The following is a 13,592-nucleotide window of genomic DNA, read 5'->3' as shown; positions in this document are numbered from 1 at the left end:
ATTCAGACTCCACTCACCAATCATTCTTGCAAAGTGCATAGACTAAACATCCTTATTGAATTCAGTAATGAAACCCAACATTCTTGACTTTAAAGCAAAAGAAGATATGCAGACAAGAAGCAGCAACTGAAAGCTACTGTTTACCTCAGTCCAAGCCTAATAAGAGGAAGTCTTTCATTAACAACCATCTGGAAATTTTGTTAGCTGATAAAAAGCAATAACAGGAAGTGCTTGCAAAAATTCATAAAACAGCAATTTCAGGTTTCGGTTAAGCCTAATACAAAAATTAGTAATTTCATGTGAAATTGAGACTTCCCTTCAACCTAAGTTCACACTTCAGAACAACAAACTATGATATTCTGCACCACTTTTGCATTCTTGACATTACTTTTACAAAGTCCTCTAAATCATTTACTTTCAACTTCCTCTAATTAAGCACAACTATAGACATTTTGGCATAAGATAGGGCGAGAACCAGTAGGACTTTCATTGCAGAGCAGCAACCCTTAATCCTTACTGACATAAAACATAAAGCTTCCTAAACCACTTAAGATAGCTCAAAAAGTAGGGATGAAGATTAAATCAAAACAGAAAATTTTCAGCTCCAAGTTGTTCAAATTATAAAATATAAGCAACTAATAACCCTCAGATCTTGCACCAAAAAGAAAAAACCCTCAGATCAAATATGCTGAACAAAAGATTAGCACCATAGTGTTTATTCAGTCATAAAACAGAAAAAAATAGTATACTATGGGAAAACAAATTTAGAAATGTCAGCAGCACTTTTTGCATAAGATCAGACCATCTGGTTATAAGATTTTGTCAAGTATTAAGCTTCATCTTAGGAAGGATGAATGAAGAATTCAGCTCATAACATTCCATTGCAAACCAATGAGGGAATATCAACAAACAATTGATCCTCTAGCTGCAAGATCCTATGACAAGTTCAATATTGCAGTGACAAGTCTAGTGACTCCTATCATCATATTTGCTAAGCACAGTCCAATTATATATCAAAAGCACATTCATCCTAAAATCCAGAATTGCGTTCCAGAGAAAGTAAATATACTGATCATTTTTGAAGCAATAAATAATACCACAGACAAACACAAGATAAGAGATTCCGATAAATATGCCATGGATCTCATCAAGAAAATGTGCTTTGTATTAAGGCAAAAGCAAAATATTACATTCAAACAAAGTACTTAACCATCTGAATTTCCTTCTGCTTAAAACCACACTTCTCATAAAACCCCTTGTTGTCAACACTGCAATCCAAAATAACCTTATAACACCCCATGGAACGAGCGTGATCCAAAAGAAACCCCACAATTTTCTTCCCCAACTGCAATCCTCTTGCATTCCCATCCACCACTATATCTTCAATATGCCCAACTTTACCACAGTTCCTTATAAACTTCTTCTCTATGAAAACGCTCCCTGTCGCAATAATTTTACCCGAAAAATCATCTTCGATTACACAAACAAGATGATCATCACCGTAAGTACTTATTTCCTTAAATCTATCTTCAAATTCTTTGTCAGAGACAGAATCACAAACAGTTAGTTGCTGTAACAGCTCTATAAATCCCTTGCTTTTGTCTGAAAGTTCCAGTTTTCGAACCTGAAAACGGTGTTCTTCATTTAATGAATTAGTGTTCTCCATTATCCTTTTCCAATTTTCTACATGGCAAAAAAAGAAAAAGTAATCTTTTAATTGAACTAATATTCAATATAAATAAAAAAAAAACCCAAGAAAAAGGGTTTAGCCAATCATACCTCTTCGAGTTCAATGCATTTGAAGTGTTCGATGAAGTTCTTGCCTAGACTGAGATGCAGCTGATGCTTTTATAGTAGTCTTGTGGTTTTCTAATAATTATAATTTGGTCCCTTGAGTTTTTATTAATTGTAATTATACCCTTTTCAAAGGTTGCAACTTGTAAACTTGAATGAACAGAGCTTCACAAGAAAGAAAGGGCGGCACGTGAGTTTTGCGTATTGTGTTTGGCACGGGCCTATATTATTCGTCTGTTCCCAAGAGAAAACCCCAGAAACAGGGAAAAACAGACCGAATCTTGAAGCCAGGAACATGATATGATTAAGTAGTAAATAAAAGATAGGAAAATCAATTTCCCATGTCGAGATCATTGATTCAACGCATATCTCCATTTTTCATAGCTCGAATTAAGCAAAACCACAAACTTCTAAGGTCTTCTTCGTATTCTCATTGTTATTCTTCTTCAGCTCTTCATGAGGCTTCTTCTGAATCTTCTGAATCTCCATCTCCTTCTCTCGATGCTATTCACATCGCTGACAATTGCGTCAAGGTAAAACTGTTTCTTGCTATGGGGTATTTCATGAATCTTTTGTTGGTCAATCTTTCATCTTTTCATTTTTATTTTTTTGCCATTTCTAAGTATTTTTTATGGAATTTGTTTTGTTTTAATTTTGGTAGTACTGCCTTGTTGGGTTTTTCCATATTAGTTGTTTTTGAGAGTGTTCTGTAATTTAACCGGGGGGAGGGGTTCGGGGTGGTACTGCTTTTCTGTTTGGGTGTTGGGAAAGTGCAGGAAAAGATCTAATTTCTTGAATTATCTTGATTCTTTTTGTGTAATATGTAGCTTATGGGAGAATATATGTAATTGGTGTAAAATTATTATTTTGGATCACAAGACACATTCATTCAGTTGCTTTATAATTCCTAATACACTTTCTACCCCACCCAATTACTCAACCCTCTTTTTTCTCCTTTCATCTAAAGTTGTCTAATTTTTGTTCAATCAGTATTTTCTTGTTATAAATTGATATTAAATATATTGCAAAAAAACTTGCCTTTTTTATTTCACTAAAGATTATTGAACGAATTGTATAAGATTCTGTAAGTAAATTGCAACATTTTTGGGATAGTATAGACCCAGTACCGTTTTCTCCATTGTGATGTGATATGATGAACAACCTTACTTCTTTCTTTCTTTGAATTATGTTTTTTATGGATGGTGATAAATATGCTGCCCAAATGGTTAGAAGATCTACATTTGGTTCTTGGGATCATTTTCTCATTGACATTGGGGATGCCTTACAGAGAATGAAAGAGTTGCAAGCCAGTGAAGAATCATCTGATGAAAAGATGCTTCGATTGAGTGTAGAAACTGGTGGATGTTCTGGGTTCCAGTACGTGTTCGATTTGGATGACAAGACCAATCCAGATGACAGGTTTTTTTCTCTCTTTTTTTCATTTGATGAGAAGTATGTTTATTCTTTCTCGCATGTTACTGTTGTAACCTTCTTTCTTTCTTCCTTTTTTTTTTTTGTATGGTATCTTATTTGCAGAGTTTTTGAGAGAGAAGGAGTAAAACTGGTAGTTGATAGTATCTCCTATGATTTTGTAAAAGGGGCAACCGTCGACTACGTTGACGAGTTGATTCGTTCCGCCTTCCTGGTAAGTCATGTTATCTTGTTGGTCTATAAATGCATCTGTAATGTTGTTTTAAGTCCTAGAACAGAAGTAATTTTCCTCTAGCTAAGTGATTCTTCTAAAAGATTGCTGATATGCGGTATCCCTAAGTGTGAATAATTGAGACCTAACATAATGTTCTTCATTAATAGTGGCATGAGAAAGTTAAATGTCCGGGCTTATATTCCCCTATCCTACCTATGTTAGCTCTAGGGCTAGCATAAAGAGAGATAAGCACTGTCCAGATGGCACTCATGTGACTGGAAGAACGGTTCTAGAATCCCTGTGATTAGATTTGTCTTTTATTTGGTTGGATTGGGGAAAGGTGGACTACTTGTCATCAAGTTTGCCCAGAGAAAGGCTTTGTTGTTCTGTACCTGAAGCTGACATACCCAAATTCTACATTTTGTTTTTATTATTTGGCTACCCATCCATGGAGGATGGGAATACCCAAATTCTACATATGATTTGGAACATTATCTAGTTCTCTTCTAGCAAATATTAACTCATTGTTGTGGATTTTGCCTGACATGACTGTTAGAAGGTCTTCCTGGTCAAATTCTAAATAGCTCTTGGATCTTGTCAACTTGTTTAATGGTTGCTATTTTGCCCTTCCAATTTTGCTTTAGTGTGATGTTACCTTTGTGGCTTAGATACTACCTTTGAAGTAAATTGTATCCAACACTCATTCTATAGCCCTTTGCTCATTCAGAAAAGTCTTTCCTGGTATGAGATGGGAACAAAATTATATGGAGTGACTTTGGGATATTGTAGGACTTATTGATTGACCCTTTAGGTGTGACTATAACCTTTATCCATAAATGAAATCTTGCACCTGCCTTAAAATGTTTCTCTGATCAATTTTAAGTTACAGCTAATGATTCTAACTATTAGTAAGATAACATAAACACTCTTATCAGTCCCTAGTTTTGTCTGCATTACTGCTTCATTATGTAAAGATTCTATTCACATTTTGTTCTACTATTGTCATATTCTTCAGCACAATATCATTGGTTGTAATCAAATGGTTCAAAAGGATTATGAGCCACAGGCAAAGTGCAGTGGTATGAATCCACAGAATTAGAGTTTATAATGCCATACCGAATAATTAGCTGCAGTGTGGTTTTATGTGAATGATCTTGATTCTAGTATATGTCTATTCTGTGTTGCCACCATTTTTTGGTGTGGTTTCAATAATTTCTTTACCTAGGATGATATGCCATTAGTGAGGGCTGCAGTAGAGGTGTCCATGGGGCCAGGCTGGGTAGCACCTGCCCGTTTAAATTAATTTTTTATTATTAAAATATTTTAAAAAATTATATTACTATCTTAAATATAGTTTAAAATTTAAAATTAAAATTAAATAAAAATTCTTTTATTAATACAATAATATCCTGGGCCGAGCCCCTGCCTATAAAATCTGATCCGGGGCCTGGCTTATGGACAGGTCTAGGCCGCAGAAGCTAAGTCCCAATTTCTTGTGCAGGTAACAACAAATCCTAGTGCAGTTGGAGGGTGCAGTTGTAAAAGTTCTTTCATGGTGAAACAGTAGGGTCTTTCAAGTTTACTGCCCATATTTCCGGTGAGGCTGAGAGTTTCAGCTGGTAGAATGAGTTACTTAATCAATCGTCTACCTGATTTTTTTTGCTCATATTGATTATTTGGATACAAACATTCTGCATATTTCATGTGTAACATCATAAATGTGGTGGGGGCACTGCTGCGTATCTGTTAATGAGGGTTACGTTAACAACTTTTATTACTTGTTTACACTCAAATGGATGCCCTGTCCACCCGGTTCACTTGAGTTGATTTGAGTCTTTTCCAAGCTACTATTTTGAAGGTGCTACACTTGATCTCGAGTTGAGCGGCCTATAAAATTGGTGAACAGAATATGTATGATTAGTTTCAATAATTTATAATTCCCATCATTTCTCTAATCCTGGCTGCTGCAAGGCTACGAGAGGACATGCAATTTTCACTGCTATGGGATAGCTACAATCACAATTTAAAGCAAAATGGTGGAATGGTAATACTGCCTTGTGCTTTAGTGCTAGTAAGTTGAGAGCATGCTCTTGGTTAATGACTAGCTCTTTTTCCCCATGCGTAGTTTCTGGTTTCCCGCAACCTCGAAAGTAAGAATAGAACCTATAGAACCTGCAAAGACCTCACAATCCCATGGCTTCAACTTGGTTCTTGCAGACTAATCAACACACATGGGCATTCTTGACTTCTTGCGCAAAAGTCTATCCTTCACTAAGCTGATCACAAGCGTCTGAAGTGCAGCTAGGCCAACAGACATAAGTGGACATTAGCACTAAAATGTAGCACCATTATGAATGATTAGGGCACAAGAAGTAAACCATACGATGAGCCAATAGAAAGGAAACTGACACCCAATAATCTACCAAATTAATCAAGATGTCTGTAATTGATAAATTGGAAACAAAAGAATCCAATAAAACAAAACCACAACATCAGCACCATTCCAGAGAATGTCTCTGTCTGGAGTACAAAGGTTTCTTGCTCATGCTTGCTCAAAAAACAATCCCCAGAAAGTAAATGAACTTCCCTAATAGACACGTTGTGGCCTCCCCATTGTGCTCTTCAGATGCAAGCACCTCACCTATGTGCACATAAAAATAAAAGCACAAAGTTAATGCCACAGAATCACTGGCTAAAACTTCGAACCTTTAAATATTCATATAGATAACAATATGCCTTAACAGCTCTTAGAACAAGGACAACGAACCAACAAAATATCTTAAAAGTGCCTAAGAATTCTGAAGTTCTGTATACTTCCAAACATGAATAAGTCAAGGATCAGGCACTTACATTTTGCCAATTCTTCTTCAACAATGAAACAAGGAAGTTGACACTGAGTTGCACATTCTGGAAGATCTGCTTCTCCTCCATACTGCAATTCCCCACAGCAACACCCATACAGAGAACCTTCTTAAGCTGGAATTTAACCATAGCTTTTGTCTCATTAACTTTTGACTCCAGAGATTCCTGATGCGTGACAAGTGTTGGGAACTTCCCTGCATCCATGTCCTCAGCATGTAAACATGATGCTGGAAATAAATTCTACAAGCACGCTTATCTCTAGCCTGTTCTTTCATAGCCATTATAACCAAAATAGGATAATAAAATAAAGCATGTTTCTAGTGCATGGACCTTAAAGGAAGGCCAATTACTAAAAAAACTCAAATCACTTCTCAAAAATGGTTTATGATCATGACAGATTTATACATATATAAGCGCACTAAAGCATTCATCTAACCAAACAGACCCACTGTTTCAACAAGTCAACCAAGTAGATGTTTCATAACAAATGTGCAGGCCAAAACAATCCACCATCAACAGAGAGAAGATTTTTTAGTATAAAATTTAACTATTGACCTTCTCATTACAATACAAAACCTTGTCCATGGAGCACAAGAATAGCAGCAAGCTACCGACCAGAAACTGTAATCCTATTCTTAAATCAACATAATTAAGAACGATTAAAAATGGAATTACTTGCCTGCCTTGTTGAGACCAGGTCCTAAAAGACGAGGAATCTGTTTGATGACAGCTTCAGATGCCAAAAAGGCATGGTATTTCTTGGCTAGCTTCTTAACAAGTTTCTTGTTCTTGTTAAGCTTCTTCAATGCTTCCACATCCATCCAGTCCAACCCTATTTTCTCTGCCTGGATCAAGCATACACGAAAACCGAAATGTAAACCACCAACAATAAAGCTTCAACTTCAAACAAAAACAATTATCACTCCGAGTAATGAAATAGCCGATTCTAGTTTCGTTTTAGTAACAAAATTAGGATACAGCATAAGTAGTAACTACCTCTTCAACGTGGAGAGCATCACCGAGCATACAAATTTTCATCTTAGGACGAGGAATGTGAGGAAGCTTAACGGCACCGCTGAAACGCTTATCCTTTTGGGGATCATAGTTCTTCAACCCAATCTGCAACTCAATTGTCTCGACAAACTTACGCTGCTTCTCCTTCGAGTCACCAACGATTGCGGAAATGGCTTCCCTAACTGCATCACTCTGAAGCTTACTGCAACAACGAATAAACCCTAAACGGGAATCAAAAAGTCATAGCAAATCATTTTTTTTAGCCTAAACAAAAAATTTCTGACCAAATGTTTTATCGTTAATATAATATCCGTCGATCTTTTGAAAATAAATAAATCAGATAAGCCATAGAAATCTGATACAAAAGAAGAAGAATGAATACCTCATAGTAACTTGTTCCTTGTTTGGCTCCTTGGCCAGGAATTCTACAATGTGAACAAAAAAATCAAATAAAAAAGTTGTTAATATAAAAAATAAAAATGAACATATCAAAATGAAGCAAGTTTAAGAAGGGAGGGTTTGTAGGAGACGGCGGGAGAACGAACCTGACTCGCTACTGAGTGATAGGGGAGATGCAAAGAGTAACTGGTGTAGGGTTTTAAGGACTGGACCGGCCGGCTCCATTTCAATAACCCGAAAAAAAGGGTCTTCATACAGGCCCGGTTCGTTCAAGAGTTAATTAATTTAGATGATGAATTTTTTTGATAGGTTATATTAATAATATAGAAGCACGTGTCTCAAATTTATTCTCCATCGTTAGTAAAATTTATTTTTCACTTTTAGCAAATTATAATAGCATAATATTTGATAAGTTTTTAAATTATTTAAAAATTTTAAATAAATTTTATTTTTTTTATTGCATTCTATTAATCCATGTATTTTTATTTGAAGCACTTATGATTAATAGTTAAATAAATATTATTATTTAAAATATTATTTATTATTTTATATTTGCTTGATATTTATATGTGTCATCATGTCATGTTATCATTGGTTGAGGGTTTAGGGTAACCTAATCCTTGAGACCAATGCAACTATGATGGAAAATGTGGGTTCGGTCATTCATGCTGAGATTATTCTACATTCCACAATTGCAAATTGCACGGGAATGCGTTAAGTGAGTCAGTATACATCGCAGCCATCCGTAGTTCCAAATAATCCAAAATTTCCAAAGATAATTCAACCAACTCATGGTTCAAAACAATTTGTTCCACCAAAACAAAGAACATTTTATTGCAACAATGAGCATTGCTACCTAACACATACATGCTCAGACCCAATCCTCAATAATAACTTCAAAATATCCAGAAAGGGCATGTTCACTTCATTCCTCAGATTGCCTCTGTCCTAGCACTGGAATGTCTTCATACCGTTTCTGTCGTACAGCAATAATATCAAAAGTACAAGTTACTAGAATGAAAAAATGCTTAAGCTCTGGAAGTAATTGATGATTGCAGATAAAGATCAGCAAACATGCAGTTGTCAAGCCACTAGGCAAACAATTTTGAGGGCACATTGTATTGGATAAGCTGACAAACTTTATAGAATTGTTTACCAAATTGCAGCACATCTTCCAACTTGCAAGAACAGAAGAAATTACAGCTTTACAGAAGGCTAGATGTGTCATCATTGTTTACGAAGAGAAGAGAGGAAAGAGAGCAAAGAAGCAAAAACAATACCATCATTTTTGGCTACAAAGGACAATGCACACAACTGACACAAAGATAATACCAATGCAACTAAAGAGCTATTTACTCAGACCTGAGGGTGAATGTGGGACATATGTATGTGGTCCAACAAGGGTACATTCAAATCTTTCTAAGTTTTTCTTCATATTTAAAGGGTCAGACCTTCATACACATGTCCGTCAGATATGCATCAGACACAAGTAATTCAAGGAAATGAAGAGTTGAAGAAATATAGCTTAAGAACTCAATATGAAATAGGTAAAGGTAACATTATTTGCCACTTGATAACAATATAAATACTGCAATAGTTCAACAGGCATTACAGCCTCCCACAGAATTGCAACATTTAGTTCATTAAAAAGCCAAATTTCAAAGTTTAAGATATTTGAGTTTACAAGGAAACTACAATCCTTCCCAGATTCTTTCTCCAGAAAGCCTATCCCAAACAATAAGTCCCACAGTTTGCAACTGGTTCTAAAGACACAAGCATCTAATGGCTCTAATGGAACTGTGGAAATTTAATGATGGTTGTCAAACAAAAATTGGCAATTACCTAAAGACTACAGATACTTTAAAATTCACAATGGAATGCACTCGGTTACAGAAAACCAATAAATGAGAGGCACATCAGGCAACCTAAATTGCTAATAACAGTTTAAACAACCTGTCACTACCAACTCCACAATGCTGTCAAATACAAATCATCCTGTTAATGTGCAAAGTAATAATGAATTGATTAACAAATTTACTGCTAATATTCCAAATAAATCCATATATATTTTAGCTGCATATGCTATAAAAGGCATGGAGAAACTGATCTGTAAGGTTAAAAATTTTACCCCAACATTGTTATATTCCCAGAGCTTATGAACTCCATAATCCACAGCCTGCAAAAGTCAAATCAATTACAATAAGAATCTTCACCATTCTATCTCATTAGAGCAAAACTCATAAAAAACAGCCAATATCTAAACATTTTTAGAAACTCGCCATCTAGAATCAAAACAACATAATCAACAAAAATTAACAATCCTACCAAAAAATCCCAATCGGTAAATAAACAAACCCTAACCTTTTCTTAAATCAACAATCAAATTTAATCGAAACAACGGATCAAAAAAGGAAATAAAGAGAATCAATGCAAAAAAAGGATTAAAGTTTACCCGTTCTCCCAGGAAAGCGCCGGCGATGATGAAGGTGACGTAGACGGAGTTGCGGCGCATGATGACTCTGTAGAGACCTTCGAAAAGGCCTCCTTGATTTCTCCTTCGAGCTGCGTAATCCATGGCGGTTCGCTAAGGTAGTGGGAGTCTCTCTTACTGGGATCTGCGATTAGGGTTTGCAGAGAATCTGGATGCGAAGAAATGGGGAATTTTATTTGGAATGATGAACTTTTGAGAAGAGTTACCGGGTCGAACCGAATGATAGATTTAGACTTGCTGGCTGGGCCATCGGTCCAACGGGTTCATCCCTTAGGAAATTTGTTTTTGGTTACTTCACTTTTTAAAAATTTTTATTTTAATCATTTAATTTAAAAAATAATATTTTGATTATAAAACGTTTATAAATATTATTATTTAACTACTCAACCATTAAATTTGACATTTGGCCACTTGTAAACAAGAGTAATACAAAGGCATCCTTTGAATATAATCAAAGCATAAGTTTATCATATTTATAATTTTTTTATATATATTTTATACTATACATTGAAAAACACATAATCTTCTCCTATCTTCATAAATCTCATTCCATTTATTCTAGAGTTTAAATTTAAAACCTCCAGAATAAAATTTCAAGTCTTGGTCACTAAGGTGTTCCTTTTGTAAGCAAATTTGTTAATAAATAAAGACTCTGGCATTGTAAATACCCTAAATCTATACTATTTATTTGTAAAAATCTAAACCATTACTTTTGTTCAAAACTTAGTCGAAAATGTTGGTTTTTATTTGATAATATAAGTATGGCTCAATTCTCCATGATTTTTGTTAAGGAGGACATGACCACCCAAACATTTCCATTCTACCTATGATCTTTTAGGATTCTCTTTTAAATATATAATATATATTAGATTGAGCTACTTTTAATTTTGTCTATCAATCTTTTTCTTTATTAGATTTCTGATTTGAATGTGGAGAATTTTAGTTGTTTTGCTTTTGTACATGGAACTAAGGGCTGGTTTTTTCACTTGTCAATAAGTTAAGTGCAAGGATGATAATTTTATATTGGTCTTTAATTTTTGTAAATGATAGCAAGGGACTGGGTTTGCAAGAAGCATTGTGTATGAGTTCAAAAGGGGATTAGGTGTATACCTCTTGTCAACAGGGGTGGCCAGCAACCTAGTGATGTATTGTAGAAGAGAGGGATTTTTGTTCCTTTCATTAATGGAAGTTCTCATCTATTACTTATATATAAAAGGGAGGTCCAAAAAGAGCCCCACGTTTGGCCACTTATTTGTTCTCTTTGAGTGACATGTTAGGCTTTCTTTTTGTGCCACATGGACAAAGGTTAGAAGGGAGTTTAGGTTGTCTTTTATGCCATTGCTTCTATCTGTTGGGTTACTTTTTCACAGGGTTCAAGGCTTGTTTCAGAGATGAGCTGCTCGAAAGCCATGTTGGGTTGAACACCTATTTCAGAAGTGGATCCTTTATAGGTCACATGGTTTCACTTGTATCGTTTAATTTTGAGATGCATTTGGTGTTTTATAATTTTTTTAGAGTGTTTTCACTTCGATATCATCATCGTAGACTGCTTGGGGAAACGCTTTGAACCATTGGTTCATGCATTTTATCTGAAAATATATTGACATTTATGGCCTGTGTTATGTTCAAAAAGCCAGATGCATTTGTGGAGTGAAGAGCATTGTTTTTTATCTTTCTTTTGCTGATTCTTTAATTTGGAGGGATGCTTCACACTTCTCATTAAGAGTGATTCATGCAATGTGGTGAAATGGACTAAACATCTGGACTTGACATCATGGACAATGAGAAAATTGGTTATGCAAATAGTGAGACTAAAGAAAGAAAGTGGAGGGTTAGGAGACACAGCATATCAAAAGAGGCAGATTAGAGAGCAGACACTTTAGCAAAGGAAGGTGTACAGCAACAGTAAGAATTCTTGAGAACCTTCACGTAAATCCTTGAACCATTTAATCTCTGCAAGGAGTGTATTCTAGTGATGCTGTTATCATGTTGAAAAGGATGAAAGTCAGCTAGAAAGGTTGAGATAATTATGTTGGTTTGAGAAAATTCTTGAGACATTTTTTTTTTACCAAATAATGCAGAAACAAAAAAAAAATATTTTACATTTTTTAGCTTGTTAACATTCTTGAAAACTTTTAGGCAATAATTCAACTTTCATGCCATGATAATTGGTAAGAATGATTTATTTAGTTATTTTAATTTTAATTTTTTTTCTTTTTTTAATAATTTTTACTTAGGATTTATCTATTTGTTGTTGAAAGCAATTTGATTAAGCATCTAAGGTTAGTTATTACTTGTTTATTTAGGCATTGCTTGATTGTTTTCCTACAAATTAGTTATGTTCTTTTTTTTGCTTAAATTTTTATGAACAATTAAGTTTTTAATTTGGGGATTACTTTCTCATTCAATTGTTTATTAATATTGAATTTAATTTTTGTAAGTAATTTGAGAGCATTGCTTCTCTATTGAATTGTTTATTGATAGTCCTTTATATTTTTTAAGAGATTGCTTCCCATTGAAATTTTTATTATTATATTTGTTAATTTTTATTTATTTAAAACTTTATCTAGAAATTGAGATTATTGTTATTATTAAATTATTTATGATTATACAAGTTAGTTCCTTTGAGTAAATTATTAAGATTGATTCCTTTGAATAATTTTCAAGATTTACTTGTATAATTTTTATATAAATTTTTTTTGTCTAAGTTATTTTATATTATTATCAAATATTAAATTTCTACTATAATTGTTTAATTTATAAATTTTTTTTTTTTGTTTTTCGTTCCTCAAACATAAAATCTTAGCTCTGTCACTGGTGATACTCATAAATGCCAATGGAATGCAAGATACTCGGAATGGGAGATAAGAGTACAAAATGAAATTTCTTAATATATTGGATAATTAAAAAACTTCTCTCTAAATTTTAAATATATTAATTTAACAATTTCAGCATATCTAACCATTCAACTAAAATTTTTAACTTGTGAGATATTTGAAAATATTTTCCAAAAAAAAAAGTATTGATAGGGATGTTCATTTTCACATATTAGGTGTGTGGCATGTGGACATGAATTTTTTTTTCTTTAAATCAAATTAATAAAAATTTATTAAAAATTGGAATGAAGTTAGCACACCATTAATACAAAGTGAATAAAAGGGCAAATTATGCAATAAGGTCATTATTTTTGACCTTACTAAAAAGTCAATTAATAAAGACCATCAGATCTATAAGATTAAATTACAGTTATTGATTTAAAATTTATAAAGAAACTGATAAACTAATGCAACTGGTAAATAAAAAATCTTCTTTTTGATGGACTCTTTTTATGCCTTATTAATAGAAATCATTTATTTACATTTCTTTTATTATTGGTTGAAATTTCAT

At 33.9% G+C, this 13,592-nt stretch overlaps 4 protein-coding genes across 6 annotated transcripts; 1 reads left to right on the top strand and 3 right to left on the bottom strand.

Annotated features, from left to right (window-relative positions):
- Positions 1-1,105: 1,105 nt before the first annotated feature.
- Positions 1,106-1,862, bottom strand: GNA1 (glucose-6-phosphate acetyltransferase 1). The gene is made up of 2 exons (XM_021434089.1): positions 1,780-1,862; positions 1,106-1,683 (listed from the first exon to the last, which is right to left on the bottom strand). The coding sequence occupies exon 2, from the start codon at positions 1,664-1,666 to the stop codon at positions 1,193-1,195; it is 474 nt and encodes a 157-aa protein (XP_021289764.1). The 5' UTR covers positions 1,667-1,683; positions 1,780-1,862; the 3' UTR covers positions 1,106-1,192.
- A 149-nt stretch (positions 1,863-2,011) lies between these two features.
- On the top strand, positions 2,012-5,261 carry LOC110420713 (Iron-sulfur cluster biosynthesis family protein). 3 transcript variants are annotated; one of them, XM_021434085.2, is made up of 4 exons: positions 2,012-2,327; positions 3,083-3,213; positions 3,331-3,439; positions 3,607-3,983. In XM_021434085.2, exons 1-4 carry the CDS (start codon positions 2,136-2,138, stop codon positions 3,676-3,678), a joined length of 504 nt encoding a protein of 167 aa, XP_021289760.1. In that variant the 5' UTR covers positions 2,012-2,135; the 3' UTR covers positions 3,679-3,983. The 3 variants fall into 3 exon arrangements, with proteins under 3 accessions (XP_021289760.1, XP_021289762.1, XP_021289761.1); XM_021434087.2 differs by lacking the exon at positions 3,607-3,983 and adding an exon at positions 4,902-5,261 and having other exon boundaries at positions 2,016-2,327; XM_021434086.2 differs by lacking the exon at positions 3,607-3,983 and adding an exon at positions 4,941-5,261 and having other exon boundaries at positions 2,018-2,327.
- Positions 5,262-5,832: 571 nt separating this feature from the next.
- Positions 5,833-7,970, bottom strand: LOC110420712 (large ribosomal subunit protein uL1-like). The gene is made up of 6 exons (XM_021434084.2): positions 7,861-7,970; positions 7,698-7,740; positions 7,298-7,517; positions 6,981-7,146; positions 6,290-6,495; positions 5,833-6,080 (listed from the first exon to the last, which is right to left on the bottom strand). Exons 1-6 carry the CDS (start codon positions 7,937-7,939, stop codon positions 6,027-6,029), a joined length of 768 nt encoding a protein of 255 aa, XP_021289759.1. The 5' UTR covers positions 7,940-7,970; the 3' UTR covers positions 5,833-6,026.
- A 490-nt stretch (positions 7,971-8,460) lies between these two features.
- LOC110420432 (ubiquinol-cytochrome C reductase UQCRX/QCR9-like family protein) lies at positions 8,461-10,432 on the bottom strand. Its single transcript, XM_021433744.2, has 3 exons — positions 10,167-10,432; positions 9,843-9,890; positions 8,461-8,690 (listed from the first exon to the last, which is right to left on the bottom strand). Exons 1-3 carry the CDS (start codon positions 10,287-10,289, stop codon positions 8,640-8,642), a joined length of 222 nt encoding a protein of 73 aa, XP_021289419.1. The 5' UTR covers positions 10,290-10,432; the 3' UTR covers positions 8,461-8,639.
- Positions 10,433-13,592: the final 3,160 nt, after the last annotated feature.

The sequence above is a fragment of the Theobroma umbraticum genome, unplaced genomic scaffold, assembly GCF_002168275.2.
Source record: "Theobroma umbraticum cultivar Fairchild unplaced genomic scaffold, ASM216827v3 scaffold_86.0, whole genome shotgun sequence".
Lineage (NCBI taxonomy): Eukaryota > Viridiplantae > Streptophyta > Magnoliopsida > Malvales > Malvaceae > Theobroma > Theobroma umbraticum.
The sequence above is the reverse complement of the archived record's forward strand: the minus strand, read 5'-3'. Positions and strand labels throughout refer to the sequence as shown.